Genomic DNA, 20,678 nt, shown 5'->3' with positions numbered 1-20,678 from the left:
ATATATAAGTTTGCGGTGATCAACGTACAATTTCGGATTTCGAGGTTATTTTTCGGTTCGATTTGCCGGAGAGTCACTGAGTATGATTACACACTTAAAAACTTTAACATAAATTATGGATTATGTCTTTCTCAATGATGCAGTTCGTAAAGGTCACCTCAGAGCCGAACCCAGAACTCTGTAAAAATAACTATCCGTCCGTCCATAACTAACTCGAATGTTGATTTCCCGATCGAACAACCCGACGCCAAGCGAAGCTTTCGAATGAGAACCGAGCGGAACCGAAGCTATCCACCCACTAACACTCATCTTCTGACATGTTTTCTTCCACTTATTTGACGTTGTTTTCAGCACAGTTTGCAAAAATCCGACCTTTTTCACTCTGGGGCAGCACAGCGAGAAATAAAAGACTTTTGTACGGCGTGAGACTCCTGGAACATTTGGAAACTACAAAAAAAATGCATGCCTTGCAGACTACATGGTATTTTTTGCAACGATATCTAGAGATTTTTGGATTTGCTGACCCCTGTAACCCTTTTGCGATTAACTAATTTAAGTTTTAAGCTTGATAGCCACAATTATGGTGTTTTTACTTTCGATCATCCGGAGTGTCAACTAGTGTATTTAAGAAATCAACTGGCAAGCACAGTTAAGTTTTGTTTCCTTGGTAAGGCGTAACCTTAATCCAGCTGTATGGTGCAGTTGATAATGATGACCCTGTAAACTTAAACTAAACATAGTATCGCCATGCTTTTTACCAGCTCGAAAACTGACACTTCTCAAATTATTTACAAGTCCGCATTTGCTTTTTTTTCTAATTTTATTATAAGACAGTATATAAACATGCGTTTTCATAGAAAACTGAAGTAAATGCCATCTTAGACAAAACGTTTACAATCAGTGCAAAATTCAGCTGCAATAATAACCAATTTACACCTCAACATGACGGAATCCCGGGGGGGGGGGTACTCAGTTATATAAGCCAAATAGTTATGTGCTGCCCCAAAGGGTAGGGATTTTGCGCCGTTTTAACCTGAAAACGTGTATAGACTTTGGCCATTTTGATCTGGAATCGGTCATGGTTTTCGAGGAAACTGTAGGGTGTATGCACGTTTTCATCGTTGCAATTCCTAATGAATAAGAAACAAAGAAGAAATATGTGAATTCGAAGTGGATCTTAAGAAATCTCTTTTGACGGCGTCCTATACTACTCTAAGTCATGATGATCTTAGAGGTGTAAAAACGGATTTGGATTTAGGAGGCTAGATCTGGAAACGGGTGTGAAAAAATACTTTTTATGGTCTGAAATAGGGTCAGGATTTGAAGAACCGGGCGGCACACCTCCACCAAGAAATCCCAGGAGTCCCCCCCTCCCCCCCGGGACGGAATCTGTCATGCTGGAGGACAAGGAACACACTGGGAGAAGACAAACAAAGGAAATTACCGTTTTTTTAAAATGGATCAATTGAGGTTTCTGGGAGACTGCTCACCTACCCCTCCCCTAAGCCAACATTTTGCCCTAAGTGAGAAGTAAGTGTTAATGTTGGCCTAACAGAGGGATAGTAGCATGGTTTTGTACCACGTGAATGACTAGCTGCAAATAAAAGGGCCTATTCGATTCCGTGGGGAATCTGATCCCGTAGCATGCCAGAGAAGAGCATTTTACAAGCAAGACTAACCAGATCCAATGCTGTTACTATTTCTACATCAAGTTCTTTTAAATACAAATGTTACGATCACAATAAATGATTGTTCATGTACAACAAAAAACTCTTGTATCAACCATGCAAATCGACAAATTTGTCTCTTTTCTCTTTCACAGCATAATATTGAGTTCTAACATGAATAGGAAACAATTCCTTTTGATCATACCGTAAACCGCCTATCACGTATAAGCCCTCCATTTTTAAGCTTCCACGGATATAAGCCCCACCCAAGTATATCGAAATGAATTTGATTTATTATGACATTTTGAAGCTTAAAACGCCAGTAAATGTAAAACCTATTTTAATGCACTAATATAGCTCTATTCCGGTTAAAATCCCTCTCGGATATAAGCCTCTCCGTTTATAAGCCCTCCGAAGAAACCCTTAGGAAGAGGTATAAACCCAGTAAGGTATATTATTACGGTCAAGAGAGGATAAAGGGGACAGCGAAGGCATCCCCCATACACATCCTATTCCATAGGTAATTCGTCTCAAGTTATTTTTAAGACCACAGATCCCAAGGGGGATTAGACAACAGCCAATCACATAGCGCGACTGTGTTCAGCGAGGATGACCCACGCTCAGAGCCACTCGCGTGGGGTGATTTTCACGCACGCTCGCGTTTCGCTCGCTCTACTATCCCTGAGGAAAAATGGAACAACTCGTAGTTTAGATCCTGGCAGAATAAACGATTACCGCACAGTAGCGCATTTATCAACGCATTGTTAAATCACAAACAGTTTTTATTAAGTTGTTCTTCCCTGAAGATTAAGACGGATCGGTATGAGCCGAAAAAGGAACTGAACCGTTAGAGAACCTTACAGTAGAATAGAACGTTTTGATTCCTGGTTTTGAACAATTTGATTTTAGTTTTTTCTCAGCTGACAGTCCAGCACAGTTATCAAATTCGATAAATTTTGACGTCACAACATAGCGACATTTCAGAACTCGGTGAGTCTTCGGAGAAAATTCTCTATGTTCGTAATTTTTTTCGATTATATTTGCGTGAAATACCCAGAGTTCCAAGCGATTACCTCGAGGGAACAATAAGCTTCAAGAGCGCACAAAATAAATAAATTCTAGTACCATTTATGGAAGTAAGAGGGTGAATTCTACTATGGCAGTCGATACTGCAGATGGCGCTTATCAAAACTATTTAGATCTACTAACTGTTTAAAAAAAATTGCGTCGTGTGACATGATATTTGAACTCTTTGTCGAGACTAAACTTTGACGTTTTGAGATAAAAATTGTCTTTAAAATGCCGACGCTTCAGGCAATTTTCCAGAAAGTTAACTTTCCTTATTTCGTCATTAAATGCTCAACTTCCCGACAGTCTAGTGAAGTTTACTTAAAGAATGTTTACTCTTTTGGTCCCACGCGAAAGGATGTTTCATATCGATAAGTTGTTTGACTTAGATGAATATCGTTTATTAAAACAATTTATCATAAAAATTGCGGTTATTATCCGTACGCAAGGTTTGATAATAAAACAAACAGGCACGCTATAATCTAAAATTCGTCACCATAAATGTGAAAGATGGAAATGTCTAACTGAACCAAGATCGATAATGCTTGTGGAGTTAAAGTGGGAGAGAAAAGTGTACATTAGCTGAACCAGTTCAAAAAGTGACGACTTGAAAATGTCTTGAGTGTTTGATTTCGCTGATATTAAATCTAGGTTTTGTGATTCAGACCAAGAACCCCAACCCGGTACCCCGATTCAGCAATACCAGGGCTCTCACGTACTCCATACAGCTTCTTGCCATATAATAGGGTTTTAAAAAATGGAAGGAAAGCTATCATTGGTGTCTGTATTGACTGCAGTTAAGTCGTCACCTTCTTTCCAAAAGAAAACTGCGAGGTCTGTAATAAAGAAAGTAAATATGACAAAGTTGTTGCTATCTTTTTTTATCAAAGAAGTTTATCTAAACTGGTTAAATTGCTCTAGGCTTTGAGGATGAAGAGATTCCTAGTGTTCATCAGTGGTGTAGAGTTGCAGCTTTTCAGTTAATTTAAACAATTTTGTTCTTCAAGACTAAGTCATTGCCCCTAGTTTTCTTCTAATAAGATAAAACTTTTGATATATTGGTGGCAATTTCTGACGTAACACGAACCTTACTGCACGACAAATATCTTACCTTCCGTTTCTACGTCGAATGGGTCAAACTCTAGAGAAGATACGGACAATTCTTCGTCCAAACTTTCTGGGTCCGGCTTAATTTCCGGGTGGTCAGTATTCTCCACGGCAAGGATATCTGTCATGTGTGAAATATAAAGTGCTGCCAGGCGTATGGTGTCGGTCTTCGAAGGTTTTCGTTCATGTGGAAACAGTGGTATGAGGTCGCGCAACCGATCAATGCAATCGTTGATCGTATGAACACGATTTCTTTCTCGCGTATTAGCGATTCTCCGTTGCTTACTTAAGCCTGTTAACCGTCTTCCGCGGCGCTTGGTTTTCTTTTTCGACGGTGGTGTTTTGGGCGATTCATCTGCGACTTCGCTCTCCATGACCTCCATGTCTTCTAATTCTTATGTGAGCTTAATTCTAAGATCTGTTTTCTTTTAAACGACGACGGCTTATTAGAATTGTGCAAAAGATCGATCGCTATCGTTGGAGACGCAGGTTATTAACTGCCTTGTCACAGACGTCATTAAAGGTGCCTACCTGACTATGAACTTGTTTAAAAACAAGTAAAAATAACCCATTTACTAAAACACTAAATAGGGCCATCGGTCAGGCAGTCATGCAAAACTCCTGTATATCAAACAATCTTGTCAACATACAAAAGAAACATTTTAAAAAGTTTAGCTCAAATGTCAACCATTCCAACAATCTCAGTTTATAAACACTTTCTCAGTGTCTAAACACTTCTACCCACTGACCCATACATTCCACTACATTTTTAGCGAAATAATCAACTCCAAAGAAAACACTCTTACTCATTCCGTTAAACGAAACTTTAACCACAAAAAAGTCCTTAAAAGTTCGTCCATTCAGGTATTTGCGTCATCGGATATGCTTCAAAAATCACGGAAGTACCCCTTTGTAAATTTCTATCAACGGCTTAACAAGTGGTTGCTTAATAACTTGTGGTATGCCATAACAACCACCCTGCAGTTGTCTCATATCAGTGCGTATAGACCGTTTAAATATCTGTGGTTCTAGACCACACAGTTAAAACAATTCGTTTTCGGACGATAACTATCGGGCGAGAGCAAAATATCCTTTTTTGCTGACGTCAGTATAAAAATGTGCGGGAGAACTGGGCACTAGTTCAAACACGCGCATGTTTCTTTTTCAGTTATCATCAGTATTATCATTATAATCTTAACTATTACAAAATTCTCAAATCTGATTGGCTATCAACTGTCCTGATTTCAGCACTAATACGACAGTGAAAGAGGACAGTACGTACGCGTCATGCCAAAGTAATTGGACAGTACGCGCCGTCGCACACGCGCACTTAAATTCCTTTTTTACATTGTATTATTTAGTTACCTTGACTGTGGTAACCTTGAGATACAGCTGGTTATCACCTTTAAGAAACATATCGATGACATATCGATGAGAATAACGTTTTTGAGACAAGCGCCTTAGTTAAACCAAAACATTTTGCACCACTATCCAGATGTGTTTTGTCTAATATAGTTGTTTGATGTAAACAGAAAATTAGTAGAACAAAACTGAATGCGGGGCTGGTTTAGTTTTATCTGCTATAAAAAGGGCAATCAATTCTTTTGGATGGTTCTTCATCAGTCTTTTACTACCCGTTTCCCGAATCCCCTATCGTAAATTGCGACATCCCTGGCCTGCGTATACAGCCTGCGCTCCTCTTCGCTAAGGATGGCGAGTTGGCAGAAGAGACGACGGTATTTGCAGGCTACCAAATCCTGCATCCCGTTCAAAATGACAATGCTGGACGTCGCTCCTCTTTTGCTCTAAAATCCCGTTTCCTGACCTTCTAATAAGGCAGATCCTGGCTCCCGAAATCTGTGGGTGACTGTCTAATGACTTTGATATCCTTCATGAACTAAGTGAGGCCTGCATCCCTGTTTCTTTCACGTGGAAGTTTCCTTTCCCCTTACATGCACAGCAGGTAATTTCAAGAAAAAATACTATTTTTTATTAACCGAGAGTGAGGTCATTACTGGAAAATCTCAGACCTAGGCCTTGATGTATTGACCGAGCGATCCATCAAGGCTGAGGTCTGAGGCCTGAGGTTTCCCTGTAATGGCCGAACAGACGATGGACTTAAGCCTGCGATCAATTAAAACCAACAGCTGGTCACCGGATAACGTTTAAAGAACGCGTCACCTCAATGAGTTGCACACTTGATCCCGCAATACAGTCAGGTGACACTGGTCAGTGGATAGTTTTTTTGACAACTGTCAATTGACCATAACATAGGTGTCCATAAGTATGTCCACCATCAAATTGAACACAGATTGTTTATGCCTTGGACACCAAGCTAGTAATTAATGCCCGGTCATTACAAGAAAACAGCCAATCAGAGCGTACTATTGTAGTCATATAGATAATAATAGGTAATAACTACAAATATAGCTTGTGGGAGCAGTTTCCCGTTTTGCCTAAGTCATAACTGATTTTTACAGTTCTCCCTTGTACAAAAGTAGTTTCCATTTCATATAATTGGGCTAGTTTCTCCGTGTTAACAAATCTTTTGATCACAAATTAAAGCGCGAAGCCCTTTTTGAACTCGCTAAGAGCTGCGGACGGCGTAAGATTTCAAACGACTGGCAAGGGCACGAATGAGGTGTGAGGAAATTGTTTGTCTTGGGTACCATTTTATTTGTTTGAACTTTGTTTATATTTGTTTATTTCTCTATGTCAGGGAAAGGCCAAAATCTAGTAAAAACAAGCTTTAATTAATTGTTGCTAAAACGGAAAATGGGAAATTTGAGAAAAGGATCTCAATACAACCAGAAAAAAACATCAAGAAAAAAGCCAAGGCGAAAACCGATTCGTTTGACGGGTGTAAGCCAGCAACGGAGGAAAGCAAACGAGCGCGAACGACGGAGAGTGCAGACTTTAAACTCCCATATCGATATTCTACGAGATCACATTCCGCTGCCGCCACTAGGAAAACGACCAACGAACACCCAGGTGATATGGATGGCAGCCACTTACATTGAATTTCTCACGGAATTGCTTAAGAAGAGTGAGAAACCCAGTGAGTTCCCATCGAAAACGTTTTCCGCGGAGGAACAGAGCGTGTCGCAGGGTTTGGATGCCGCCTTAGATGCTACAGGTCAGAATCGTACTAAAACTTTAATACAAAATATATCCATCGGTTTCGATTTTGTAAATTTAATCGGTTTCATTCTTATTTTTTTCCAGCGTCGGATCTTTTTTGTCTCGATGAAGGCTGTTCTCCCATATCCGAGTTAGATCCAAAGGAATTATTTTTACTCACAGGTATGAAAGCTATATGTTTATTTACATCACCGTTTTTTCTGGTTATCAGAAAGATCTCCTATTTGTACAAGTTTAATGGCGAAAATTAACCTTAACTAAACAATTCCAGAAATGTTTGCTACTCACTGTCACGATTATTACCTGTTTGCTCAGATATTTTATTTCAATCAGGCTATTATTTTACCGTACGTATAAGGTGAAGCATTCTTACCATGATAACATTACAAATAAACTATTTTAATTGCTTTTAAAAGCAGGAGCTACCAGAAGCGGGTAGCTTTATAAAAACCCTTGAATGCAGAGGTCCACTTAACGCGTAAATAAAACCCACTGGTTCTTTCTTGCCGAATCTCTAATGTAGAGATGCTAATGCCAGACGTCACTTGAAGTGGGAATTAAAACAAAACTGAATGCAAGGCTGGCAATACGGCAAAGGTTTGATTTATTTGAGGCCAATATTTCAGCTAGCAAAATTAGCCTTCCTCAAGGCTAAAGCTACGCTGAAAGGGGATACGTATCTTTACTCATGGCCGGCCAATGTTTCAACAAGTACAACTTGTGGTCTTTATGGCCGGTGCTTTGCTGAAATGTATTATAATGGCTGAATCCGCCAGCGGGCAAAATACAGTAAATCCTGTGTTCTGATTGGCTACCAGAGCGGGCTAGATGGGCTTATCTTGCCCGCTTGGGATTTCCCTCGCTGGTCCGGCAAGGCAAAAATTTGAATGATAACTTTCCAGAAACTTTAACTGAGTTTCACTTCCCCCACCGGACGCAGGACCGCAATTCGCACGTATCATCCGAGGCAAGTCACGTGAAGGACTATCTCTTTACAGGCTAATAATGGGTAGTACCTATATCCAAAATAATGTTCAAGACCAGTGCCCTACCAGCTGAGCTAAAGTGACCTGCTGATTGAACACACTGTAAATGTGTTGTCCCCTGTCGACGGTCTTTCTTGAACCTCTCAGGGGTGGCTTCGCGTCACCCGCAACTCCCGCAGTTGGCGTTATGAGGAGGACTGTGGACTACTCAGACATTAGGGACGTTAAGCAACTACGACGACGGAAGTGAAAACATCAATAAAAAAATGAATTTGCGTCCTTTCATTCGTCAAATGTGGGCGACTTTTCCTGGCGTTGAATTCTTAAGGGAATTATCCAGAATCGAAAATTTATTGTCGTATCTCCACGTCCTCTATAAAACGTCGCATCTGGAGGTTTCATGTCGTAGTCGTGCTGTGGACGTCAAAGAAGTGTACTAAAAAGCGTGATGCATGTGCAGAACTGTTGTTTTAGCTTTTAAGAAAACAAATACACAATCTATTACTGCTCGATCTTCCGAGACAGGATAGTTATGCTGATATAGAATTCCTTATTAATGAAATTAAAAAAAGGATGATCTTAATCCAATGCTATTGTAACCTTTATTTTTCTACTTATTTACATATTTCTTCATTCGTATTATTATCTTTTTTAACCTCTTTTTCCATTATGCTGTAAATCTCTTTAATTTTCCTTTTTAAATGTCTTTATAATTAACTCAGTGTAGAGTACCCACACTGCCTGCCTCGAATAGCTTTAGTTAAATGTAGGCAGTGTGTATGTTTAATGTATTTCTTTGCTTTTTAATAAAATTGTTGTTGTTGTTGTAAAACCAATTGTTGCTTGACGTTGTTGTTGTCGTCGTCGTCGTAGTTGCTTAAGGTCCCCAATAAAGTATTTCAACTGAAAGCTCTAAGGGCTAGAACCACCTTGCATAACCTTGCATATATTATTCTTGGCAGAAAACTAGTCCTTGCAGAGTATCAAATTTTGTTCTCTTTGTAAAATTATTATTACGGCTATTTTTCCTTATTTTTCTTTCTTGTCCACTTCACCTTTCGCCTCGATTAGCTTAAGCTAACTCGCGCTAACTGAGGGTTGTGTGAAATGTTTCCTTTTCCCTTTTCAGTTTACTTTAATTTATTACTCGCAAAGCTTGTTCATGCGCAATTAGTTGTTGTTATTATTAACAATCGATTTCTCTTTTCTTATATAGACATGAAGGATTCCTTGACTGAAAGTTGATTGTCCGTAGATGGCAGAATCCATGGCCAAATACATATCGCGCTGATTGAGTCGTCACTTCATGTTAACGCGACACTATACATTGTAGCTAGAGAGGTTAACATCGTTTTCTGGGAGGGACCATAACAGTTTACTCCCGTTTTTGCCAAGGCTGGTTTCTCTACGATCGTGTCATACTATGACTTTTTTCAACAGTCAAAGCAATCACATGAAAACCAGGCATTACATTAACAAAAAACACTTGTCTTGAGGTAGAAAATGTCGATGCAAAGAATAGTACTTTGTTTCAAAGAATGCGTGAAATAGAACTTGTTATCTTGAAAAATGTACAAGGTTGTCCTTTCTGATAAAAAGTTAATATAAGGGAGGGGATTTACCTACAAAGGTAAGAAGTTGAACATTTTAGCGATAAGAAATGAAACACGCCCATTTTGATCTCAGTGTTAGTTCTACATTTTACTTCCTGTGCCTCCCTCAAATATGGTACTGCTAAAAATGCTTCAACTCAGTTTGGGGGGTCTTGGCATTTTTTTCCAGAACTTGGATGAGTAGATTTCTTTGAAGTCAGTTCTTGTGCAGGATAGTGTGAATCACTAGACAACACTATTTATAGTTGAGGAAAAAATTCTCGAACATCTACTAATGTGTCGGCTTCATTGAGAATTAAATATTCTCTTGTTGACAAGTCTTTTCATTGCAGTAATGACTCGATTAACGCCGCCCTTGAGATATGATGCGAATAGCACGAAAGACCTACCAGGCGTGTACTGACGCCAGTCTCAGAGCATGTTCGTGACTGCAAGTGATGCATTTGAAGAGCTTTTTTACTTTCTGTAAGCTATCTCTAACTAAAGTTAAACTCTTTGCTTTTAAGACAGTATGGCTTTATGATTTTCACTCTAACTTTTCCAATATACGTTGGACGAAATTCATTGATGCTGCTATTCAAATGCTCGGGGGGGGGGGGGGGGGTGTACTCCTGGGAATTCTTGGTGGGGGTGTGCCGCCCAGTTCTTCAAATCCTGACCCTATTTCAGACCAAAAAATGCCATTTTCCACATCCGTTTTCAGACCTGGGGGTGGTCACAAAACGCAACAACATAAAACAGAAATAATGTCATTATTGCTGAGATTAAAACCGGAACAAAAAGAGTTCTTAAAATCCATTTCGAATTCTCATATTACACTTTCTTTCTTATGGATTTGGACTTGAAACGACGAACACATTGGTACATAACCGTAGTTCCTTCGTAGACCACACCCGATTCCAGACCAAGATGGGCAAAATCTATACCCGTTTTCAGACCAAATAAAACGGCGCTAAAACCCTACCCTCTGGGGCGGCACATACCTATATGGCTTATATAAGGGAGTACACCCCCCGCATTCAAATAAAACTTCTTTGGCAGAACTTTTATACACTAACTATTTCGTGGGATTAAACGAAAAAATATTTGATTTTTTTTTGTAATTTTTTACATTGGCAACTGTTAGGAGTCGGAAAGGGTTAAATTTACAAGCTAGGGTCATCAATTATGAGTAACATGATGAGACATCCAGCCTTCTGGTCACCTACGTATTTTCTCTTTTTGTAACTTACTGAATTGGAAAACAGCCCTTAAATTATGTTGACGCATGAAAGTTGTGTTTCAAAGTAAATTAAATATAAACCCCTTTGTTAGTCTTAAGACTCACTGCTTGCATTGTATAACGACTTCTATAACCTGTGTGGTGTGATCGTATAATTATGATGACTCCGAAGAAAATCACTTTTCCCTTCCTCCTCTCCAGTTAACTTTTTAAACCCTAAGATCAAAATTTGGATTCTCATTTGTTGTCACCATTCATTTTCTACGGAAGTAGTGGGGAGAAGTTGATAAAATATCAAGCAAATTCATCTTGTGTGATCATGCCCGTAATTCTCATGACCCTCTGTTTTGCAAAGCATTGATATTACAAGGAGAAATTTGATGCTGATCACTCTTGGGGCTTAAAGGGTTAAACACCTGTTATCCCAATTCTAACATTTGCCGATGGATGTAGCTCTTTTAGGTTGATACGCTTTCCTTATCGCATTATTTGACCATCTTTGCCGGAACAATTCAAAATGATTCTCTGGTCAAAGATAACAATGGAAAGGGAATCTCAGGAGGCCTTAGACAAACAACAAGGTTGTGACTAAAATAAAAGACAATTCCATCTGTTACAGTCCCGGGCCAATCAACAAAATTGACTTGTATTTTCCTGATTCCCACACTTGCTGGGAAGTCGGTTTGCGCTAACATGACCTCTAACATGAGTTTTAAATTTTTAAACGTTTTCTATCTTTTATACAAACCGTTCCAGACTTTCATCTAGGGTGAATAGAATTTGGTCTCTGAGTAGAAGTTATAAGCGTTTTATCATCTCCATTTGCATGTTCTAAACGAGACAATTAAACTTAATAGTATCGTTGCATTTTTGGGCTAAAGTTCAGCATCCTCGGAGGCGATCCAGCCGTGGTCCTTTGAATTATGGTTTTTCTTTGAATAACTCATTTCAAAGGGGAACAACAAGAGACAAATGGATAACACCCGGCAAAGATTCCATATGGTTTAACATTTCGGATCAATTTAGGTTTTTGGGAAACTGCCCACCTACCCCACCCCTAAGCAAACATCTTGCCCTAAGTGAGGAGTAAGTGATAATGTTGGCTTGGGGGAGGGGTAGGTGGACAGTTTCCCAGTGTTCCAACATTTCTCCCTATGTAAGGGATTACGGATTTCCCAATCCAAGAAATTTTTCCTTGTGGGATCTGGAATCTGGAATCTGGAATCCGGAATAGCAGCTCAAGGAATCCGCATTCCTTCTAAAGACTGAAATCCAGAATCCAAGTTCCACTGACAGAGATCCGGAATCCAGTACCTTCATGGGACTCTGCAATCCACGGCATGGAATCCAGAATCCAAGACTGTTTTGAATTCCCTTACAAAGGGCGAAACACTGATTTAAATGAAAGTTTTTGAGTAGAACTCTCCTTTAGTACTTTCTAATGTTAGAAACTACTGGAAGTCGAGACTTCTGAGTTCATGAATGAACTGAACCGAAGAATTTATTCAAATCAAAGCTACTGAACAGTACCATAACAGTAGTTATCGTTTCTTATCCTACGAAGGGGTTGTAGCTTTCGAACCTGTGTATGAAATTCTCAGTAAAGTGTGACCATTCCAATGAAAGACATCTTCGCGGGACTTGCTGCAGTCAAAGTTTTGATTCTTTAGACGAAGCAAGATGATCGTGATGAACATAAGCAGAATATTTTCTGTTGTTCTTTCTGCGGAATGTCGTGTTTGGAACAAATGTGTGGCGGTTTTTTTCACGGTTTTGACGGCACTGGGAATTAGAACCGTACTGAGCTCTGCATTTGTACAAACAGATCTCAGCATAAACAAAAACTGCATTTTATTTCGCACGTAATTTCCCCTGCAAACCCAAAAGACCAAGGGCATCAATCTTGGCTGGTCGGCAAAACAATTCAGACGGTAACCTGGCGTATTAAAGCGTATGGCATTACCCCAAAACTAACAAACTTTAAAAAATCGACGTACTGAAATCTTAATTGGCCACTACATATTTAAAGGACGGGGTCATAACGTTGTTTATCAGACGAGTCTTCAGACGACCTGATGTCCACTGCCTTAGTTTACTAAGGGAGAAGGTCATAGAATACTGAGACGACATCTGTTGTCGGGAGATATCCAGGTGTGAGATCTATATGAAATTTACTTAACCCTTTTCTTATTGCCTGTTATGGTGAGATCATTGTTCACTCTAACTTTTAAATCTAGGGGCGAAAATCCTATGATTTTAACATTCAAATGAAACCTCTTTAGCAGTACTTTCAAATGGTGCTATATGTTTAGCATGTAGTTCTAACTTTTGAGTCTGTGGATGAAATCCTATGATGTTACCATTCAAATGAAACCTTCGTTTTGACAAAACACAAAGCACAGGACCCATATCTCGACGATAGTTTTTACTAACTATATCGTAACCTCCATTTGAAAGTAACTCTCCTTTATAAATAACAAAAAACTTAACTGTCTTTTTTTTCGTGTCAAAACCCTCTGGTAAGCGACTGACAAATCTTGATATTCAAGGGGGTCGCTTAGGGGACGTTAGACTGTATGTGGTTTGTTCCTTTTCTCATAATGCCTTTACGCAAATACCTGTAAATATACACCAAAAGAGGTTGATACAGGCAATTCTTAAGCAGCATCCAAGCGGCAGTTGGCTCTTTTTTCTTCCAGTCTTTATTAATACACGGCAGTTTAGTCATTTATGATGAAATACTGTGGAACTAAACAAAGAAACAGAGTCCACCACTATCAAAATGATGACTACGTTTCACGTCACAGGCGGAAACATTAGAGGCGCAGAACTCCATTCAAGAAGACTATTGTTCTAAGTATGTTTTAAAAAGTTTCGTTTCTTTAACCACTTTTTTTGTTTAAGAAAATCATTACTTTTGAGGAGTACCATAAGTACTTCGTCACTTGTTTAATTCGATAAAGCACCGAGTTACATATGTACCGTATGGGGTTTTATCCCCTGATTCCTGTGAGGAGAGAATTACGTTACCTAAGGATATGTCACCTTCAATATGAAAGATATACGGTCATATACCCCCCTTCCAGTTTGTACAACAAACATGAAAAAGTTACCATTGGTTGGCATTCGAAATTTTTCAACTCAGAATAACTCCATTATAAAAAAGAGGCTGGCCATTTCCTCCCACATTATTTTGGGGGTTCAGGTATTTGCTGAATTGCAGATACTCCTTAAGTCAGTATTACACAAAAGAAAAAGGAGGGAAAAAAATTGCTAACAGCAAAAGATACGCCTTTCGTATCTTTGACAGGCTGCCACCCCGATTCGAGGACCCGGGTATTTCTGACTTTTCCCCTGACGCGCTTAAGACCTTGGGGCCCCTGCGGTACATTTGAAACCAAGATGGCCGCTCGTAACGGTAAGTGCTTGATCTCGACGATCTTACGAAAAAATAAGGGAATGTGAACAGATTATTCAAGCGTAAGTCTACGATGAGTTCAGTTGGTTAGACATTTTTATCTTAAAAATAATTTTCTTCCTTAAAACTTTTCCTGCTTTACTATGACTGCGCTTCTCTGGCTTCTCTGCTTCTTCACTTGTTCCATGGCGGTTTTAGCATTTTCCACTCCTGTCAAAAGTTCCGTCAAGTGATGGATATACAGGGCAGCAAGCCTAACTGTCTCTATCTTAGAAGGTCGTTTTTCAGTTGGCAGCAGCGGAATTAGGTCTCGTAATTTTTCCAGGGCGTTGTTAATAACACGCACGCGATTTCGCTCTCGCGCGTTTGCTGATTTCCTTTGCTTGCTGACGCCTGTTAACCTCGGTCCCCGCCTTCGATGTCTTTTTCTTCCTTGCACCAGTGGGTTCGGGACTTTTGGAGTCTCTAGCTTGCACACAGGAACACAGGTGGACATGACCTCCATACCCCCCAGGGTAGAATTAACCATTTTTGAACGCCTGCATCGGTAAAAGATGGAACATGTCATTGATATCGAACAAGATTCAAATGTCCAAGTTTTCCGTTAGTCGGCTCGATAGCCAAACCATAAACGAGACAACGAGATATTGGCCATTCTTTTTTTTTTTTTTTAGCGAAAGCGGTATAAAAAATCGGAACCGCCTTTGCAATCTAATAAATCAAATTTTACCAAGAAACGTTTTGTACGATTGGTACCTTCTATGTCAAAAACGAAGAGTAATACAGGAGAGCACGGCACATCAGCTCTAACTAACACTTTGAGGCTTCATACCATTATCAGACAATTTTCATCAAGTGTCTATACTTAATGATTCCATCCGAAAGACTTTAAAGGTTACGGCTTTAGGTTGTAATAGTAAAACGTCAACAATACATTTTAAACGCCGAGATCAAAACCGCAGACATCGAATTAAGGTAATCCAGTTATCATTTCCATGGCGACCAGGGCTACTCAATGTTATTAGTCTCTGTGGTCTCATTTGAGTCGTTCTGACGTCAGTCATGGGCTTTTGTGTGGCCGGTGAACATGGCGTTGTGGGAAGGATCCTTCCCATGACGTCTAGCGTTCCCTGCATTGCCGCTTTAATTTGGTATCATACAATGACTCTTTCCGACAAAACACAATGGTACCGCGTTGTTAAATGGTTGACATCGGTGAGAGATCTGAGCGAGATGATATACGACATTCGTTTCTATGTTAAATTCTATGGTTGTTTTTGGAAGATTCAGGGACCGTTTGCACAAAATCTTTGGTGTTAAAAAAGAGAAATCATGTGATCTTTCATGGGAATTTCTCGTGTTATATCAAATCATGAATTTTAATTATTCAATAAGGAATAATAATAGGATATACTAATCATTTCTTACTTATAAAGCAATAATAGTTCCCACGAGTAGGTAGTTCTAAAATGGACAAATTTATTCACATGTTTTTGTTGGCAATTTATTGTAAAACAAACAGAACCACGGGACGGTAGCATTTTCACACGGCAGGTCTTCATCAATTTTGTTTGAAAGTTGGACATACAATGCATAACTAAGGGCCTTACCCTAGCTTTGAAGATGTGTCCTAATTTAATTGTCGATGTCTCTGGATGAAAACAAGATTTTCTGGTAGAAGTCGTAAAATATGCCAAACCAGAGTCTCTCGTGGCCTGTGCCGTCGACACGTCGGAGTATTTCGTCGGTTGGCTTTTGAGCTCCGATCTATTATCGATGCAGCTCGGTTTGTCGTTTTAAAAATTACTGCACCTAAAGGTACCTTAATTACTTAGGAACTTAAAGGTAGGAGAGAGCAATCCACTTTAAATAAGCCAAATATCACGTACTTCGGGGGGCCAACGGATTAGTCTCGACCTGCCACAATCAACAACTGTTTTAAACAATAACGTTAGTAACCGTAGTCATATGAAAACCAAATTCTTTGTTTGACAAAGCGATCTCTGACGTGTACTTGGATAGTAACTAAAACTATATCGCCAGCCTAACTTTAAAATAAGGCCTTAGGCCTGTAATATGTTACTAATTTCTGTTACGTTCCTCTGTTTAGGAGGTGTACCCCTTTGAGCCATTAAAAGTAAACATGGTAACAAAATGCAACGTCATTTTTTGTCAAATATGTCAGTCTGAAATTTAATTTTGGGTTAAATTTCTTCGTCAAAGATACTGACAAAACTCGACTTTTATATATGCGCTTTCCGTTAAATTCTGTCCAAGAAATTTTCAATCATTTTTTTATATAGTACTTGGAAATTTGGCAAAGAAGTTAAGAAATCTGTGTTTGTTAGTTGAAATCGGTATGCATTCTAGTAATTGCATAACAGTGGCGGCACAGGATAATCGATTGGAAAAATGGAGTAACTTTAACAAGTCTCTAAACGTGCAGTTCAGCTAGTGGTTAGTATACATAATGCATTCAAGATAAACTATAAACAAAGATCTTACCGATTGTTATCTGACGGTCAACGGTGCAAATTTGTGGCCTGTAAAGCCGGCAGACTTTTATAACTCTGTTTTTTTCTGATGTTGTTATCTATCAGTCCTTGAATAAATAATAGAAAGAACTTGTCGAAATTACTTTGGTCTCCTTGACTTTCTCAGCGGGAAACGTATTTGAAAGTTAACCAGGGGGTAAAGAATTTAAAACTCTTTCAAAACAAATTCTTGAAGTGCACCACTTACTCGATCTCCGTCGCCAGCGTCACCTATCCCTCCGCCGCTAACAAACTTCGGCAATGCTATTAAAAAAAGGTTTCACTCGATCTTAGAGGTTTAGGTTTAGCAAATTAAAAACTAATTATTTAAGTATCGGTCATAATACTCTTGCAGTTTTATCTTTAAGGGTCTTTTCCGTTCGAGTGGTTTTGAAAGAGGCCGAAGTGATACATTTTAAAATGGGTGTCAAACTGATTTGCGAGATTGAGCAAAGATGCAGTGAGCCTCTTCCTTTTGATTAACCTTTTCGCTCCAAGAAGAGGCCCAAGTATAAAGACGAGAAAAATGATTTATGATTTCTATTGTAAAATACCGACAAATAAATACAACTATGTAAAAGTTCTGGCAAAGACGTTCCATTTGAATGGTCACACAGTTATTTTTCGTCACCACGATAAAGAGTTGGAACTCAATAGAATTAACTGCATCAAAGTTGAATCCAAAAAGCTTTAATCAGCTTAGGATAGCCAGTTTCATAGCAAAGATAATTATCCGTTCTCGATCATAACAATTACTAACGTTGTGAGATATAAATAACTTTAGCCCAAGGGTAAGCTTAAATATTCTTTACGCTAACCGGTTCTTTAATGTTTACAAATTTTTCGCAATTTCACAGCCTGAGTCCTTTTACTTTACTTACCTCAAACAACTGTAGAAAATTCTTGTGTGCAGCCATTCGAAAACGGGTTTATAACTCATAAATTTCTTTTCGTTTAAAATGATGCAACTCTAAATAAAATTTTGTCCTTTGGGCCAATTCGGTGAGTTGATTTTAAAAGGCCTGGTAACGAGTTAAGACGTTTTTTGACTAAAATCTTTTCAAGTGCTTTCGGAAACTGTGGGGCGCTGTTACTTCTTTAAAGTTAAACCAGCCACAGCAAATTTGAATAAATGACAGCAAACCATTTCACCGTATCATCATTTATTAGCATTAACATTCACTTATACTTATGCATTTTGATAATTTTTATTTCAAACGCTCAGCTTAACAACCTTTCCACTGTGAGTCGGCGTGAAAAAGAAATAGACCGTCTTCCTTTTTTTCCCTTTTAAGCTAATCATTTGGTGTTACAAATGAATTTATTTTGTTGACAATTGAACTTTCAATTCCTTGATAACCTCGAATAAGGAGTTTCAGAATATTTTACATGGATACCATGAAAGTGTCGACCTCTTTCTCTCATTCGCGACGTCGAAGTCATATTCTTCTCCGGAAGGACTTCTCATTAATGAGCTATTATTAGCCGTATTAGAACTAAATGAATTAAATTAACTAAGATTGACTAAAAAGTCCTCTAAACGTTTGATATATGAGTTCTTCTGGCTGAGACCATGGAGCGTTTTAATTCAGTTCCGTTTCCATTTCAACAAAGTCTTCAGGATCCCTGACGTCGGTATCATTATCCCCTTGCAGAATCTCCGTAAGCTGTGAGATATACGCAGCAGCTCCAATAATCACATCAAACTTTGTTGTTCTCTTCTCTGGTTCAGGAATAAGAGTCCGTAGAAGTTGAATATAGTTGTTCAGGATGTTAACGCGATTTCTTTCCCGCGCGTTGGCCTTTTTCCGTTGCTTGCTCACCCCAGTTAATCGAGGTCCACGCCGCTTCAGTCGTTTTAAAACCTTCCGACGCTTCTGGCTTTGATTCTCGGTATCACCTTGAGATGAATCTTCTGTAAGTTGCTCTTCACTTGATGACGACATTATAGCTGTTTTAAATTTGCAAAGTTTGTGCTAGTTCCTTCTTATTCTCCAAGTTTGTTTGTGGCACTCACTGACGCGTCACGCGTTGATGAAGCAGATCTCTCTACTAGTCTCTACTGAAGCTCGTGTCCAAATATGCCAAACAAAAAGCCACAATATTGTTGTGAATTCCTTCAATTTTGTTTACGCTTTTATCATACAAACAGGCTTTGCCTTCGCTCGCTTGTATACGTTATTTATAGTAGTGTATACATATTTCTACACGTGGCAGCATGGTTGATTAGCAGCATATAAATATTCCGCCTGAGAAAGACTGTGTCAGGGTTGTTCCTTCTTGACATTGCTACCTTCAGTCGACTTTCATTCTCTGTCGGAGAATGGTCCATCTTGAGAACTTTCTTTGAGAGTGAATCGCTTATTATTCATAAAATATTAACTGTTCAGATACTTTCGATCTTAGCGGGGTGCCTGACAAATTAACCCGCTATTCAGTAAAAGTTAAGCAACTACTTAACAGTTTCATCATTGGTGTTTTGATAACAAGACTCGTGAAGCCGAAGATCTAGCAGACTTGTGATAAAGTCAGTGCCTTGGAGTTGAACGCAAGTGGTGCCATAAGAGGAACGACCAGGGGTCTTGGTTCGACATAACGGTGAAACCAATGGCCGATAATAGTGAATAATAATCAAGATATTAATCACTTATGTCAATACATCGACTGATAATGACAAGCCTTTGATTATTATCGACTGTTATTGATTTTTATCTGCTCAAGAGGGTGCCTTGGATCTCCCATGAAGGCCCTCTTTTTAGAGTCAAATCAGCGACAAAAACACCTATCGTAGTTTCTTAGGGTCTATTTCTATATCTAGCCAGGAGCCCATGCTGGTCTGGCTGGATTTTTAAAAAACAAGCTGCCAGAAATTGCAGCCATTTTACCGGAAAAAGCTCCTGAAAAGACAAAATTCTTGCATCCCTTAAGTACGAAAATCCCCCCGGGGGTGGGGTACTTGGGTTAATTTTTGCTGGGTATGTGCCGCTGGCCTCATAGAGCCCTTACCCCATTATAGTCTATTCGGTGGCCAATTATAGACCCCATCTTACTCACTCTTTTGAGCAAATATGTAATTTTCGCGATCCCATTTTAGTCACTTGTCTATATATGTACCTTATATTGAATGAAGAACACTTTACTTTCCACCTGCGGTACAAACATTCTCAGAAAGTGTGCGACCCCATTCTAGTATTGAAAATGCGACCACAGATGCGGAATCCATGGCGTGGAATACAGAATCCAATACTGTCTTAGATCCTCTTACGTTAACTCTTTAACCCAAATATCCTCATACAAATTCTCCAGACTGTCCTCTTTACATTTCTTTCATGATAAGTTGAGAGAATATGATAAAAGATCAAACTCGACAAGAGAGGGGGAGCGCGGGCTCATTTTCCGAATAGACGCTGGTAATCGGGCCCAGTATAAAATATATGTTACATATTTTGGACATTTTACAATCAGGATGTTAAAATCACGTTGTCATGTATCGTCTTAATTGTCAATGGCTTTTTCTTCACTTCTTACTAAAATGAAAGCCTTAGCTTCAGATGAAGAAAGAATACAGCGATTTTACAATGAAAATACAGCCGGTTTGGAGCACAGGCAGTGGTTTATTATATTAGTCGACAGCGTAACGTTTGCTACAATGAACAGAGTGAAAAACAATATTGCGTAACTCTTTCGACACATATGAGTAAACGTGAGGGTTTCTTTTCTCAAGCTGTCATCGAATGTCATTTTGTACCAAGGTAATGTTATTCCACGTGAAGTTGATTGGCTAAAAACATACTCAGATCGTTTGCCGCCAAAATGTCCGAGGCACTTGCCAGAGGAATCTAACAAACCGTTACGTAAACTTACAAATAGTTGCACACGTGCTTTCGGGACAAGACAAGAGCTCTAAAATATTGAAGATATT

At 39.1% G+C, this 20,678-nt stretch overlaps 1 protein-coding gene across 1 annotated transcript; it reads right to left on the bottom strand.

The window, feature by feature from the left end:
* Positions 1-18,339: 18,339 nt before the first annotated feature.
* LOC140931511 (transcription factor 15-like) lies at positions 18,340-18,702 on the bottom strand. Its single transcript, XM_073381320.1, has one exon. It carries the CDS (start codon positions 18,700-18,702, stop codon positions 18,340-18,342), a length of 363 nt encoding a protein of 120 aa, XP_073237421.1.
* Positions 18,703-20,678: the final 1,976 nt, after the last annotated feature.

The sequence above is a fragment of the Porites lutea genome, chromosome 3 (assembly GCF_958299795.1).
Source record: "Porites lutea chromosome 3, jaPorLute2.1, whole genome shotgun sequence".
NCBI classification, from domain to species: domain Eukaryota; kingdom Metazoa; phylum Cnidaria; class Anthozoa; order Scleractinia; family Poritidae; genus Porites; species Porites lutea.
Note: the sequence above shows the minus strand (reverse complement) of the source record. Positions and strands in the feature narration are given on the sequence as shown.

What these genes read in the sequence shown, in the direction of transcription:
- LOC140931511 (XM_073381320.1), bottom strand. Translation starts at nt 18,702, where the DNA reads ATGTCGTCATCAAGTGAAGAGCAACTTACAGAAGATTCATCTCAAGGT.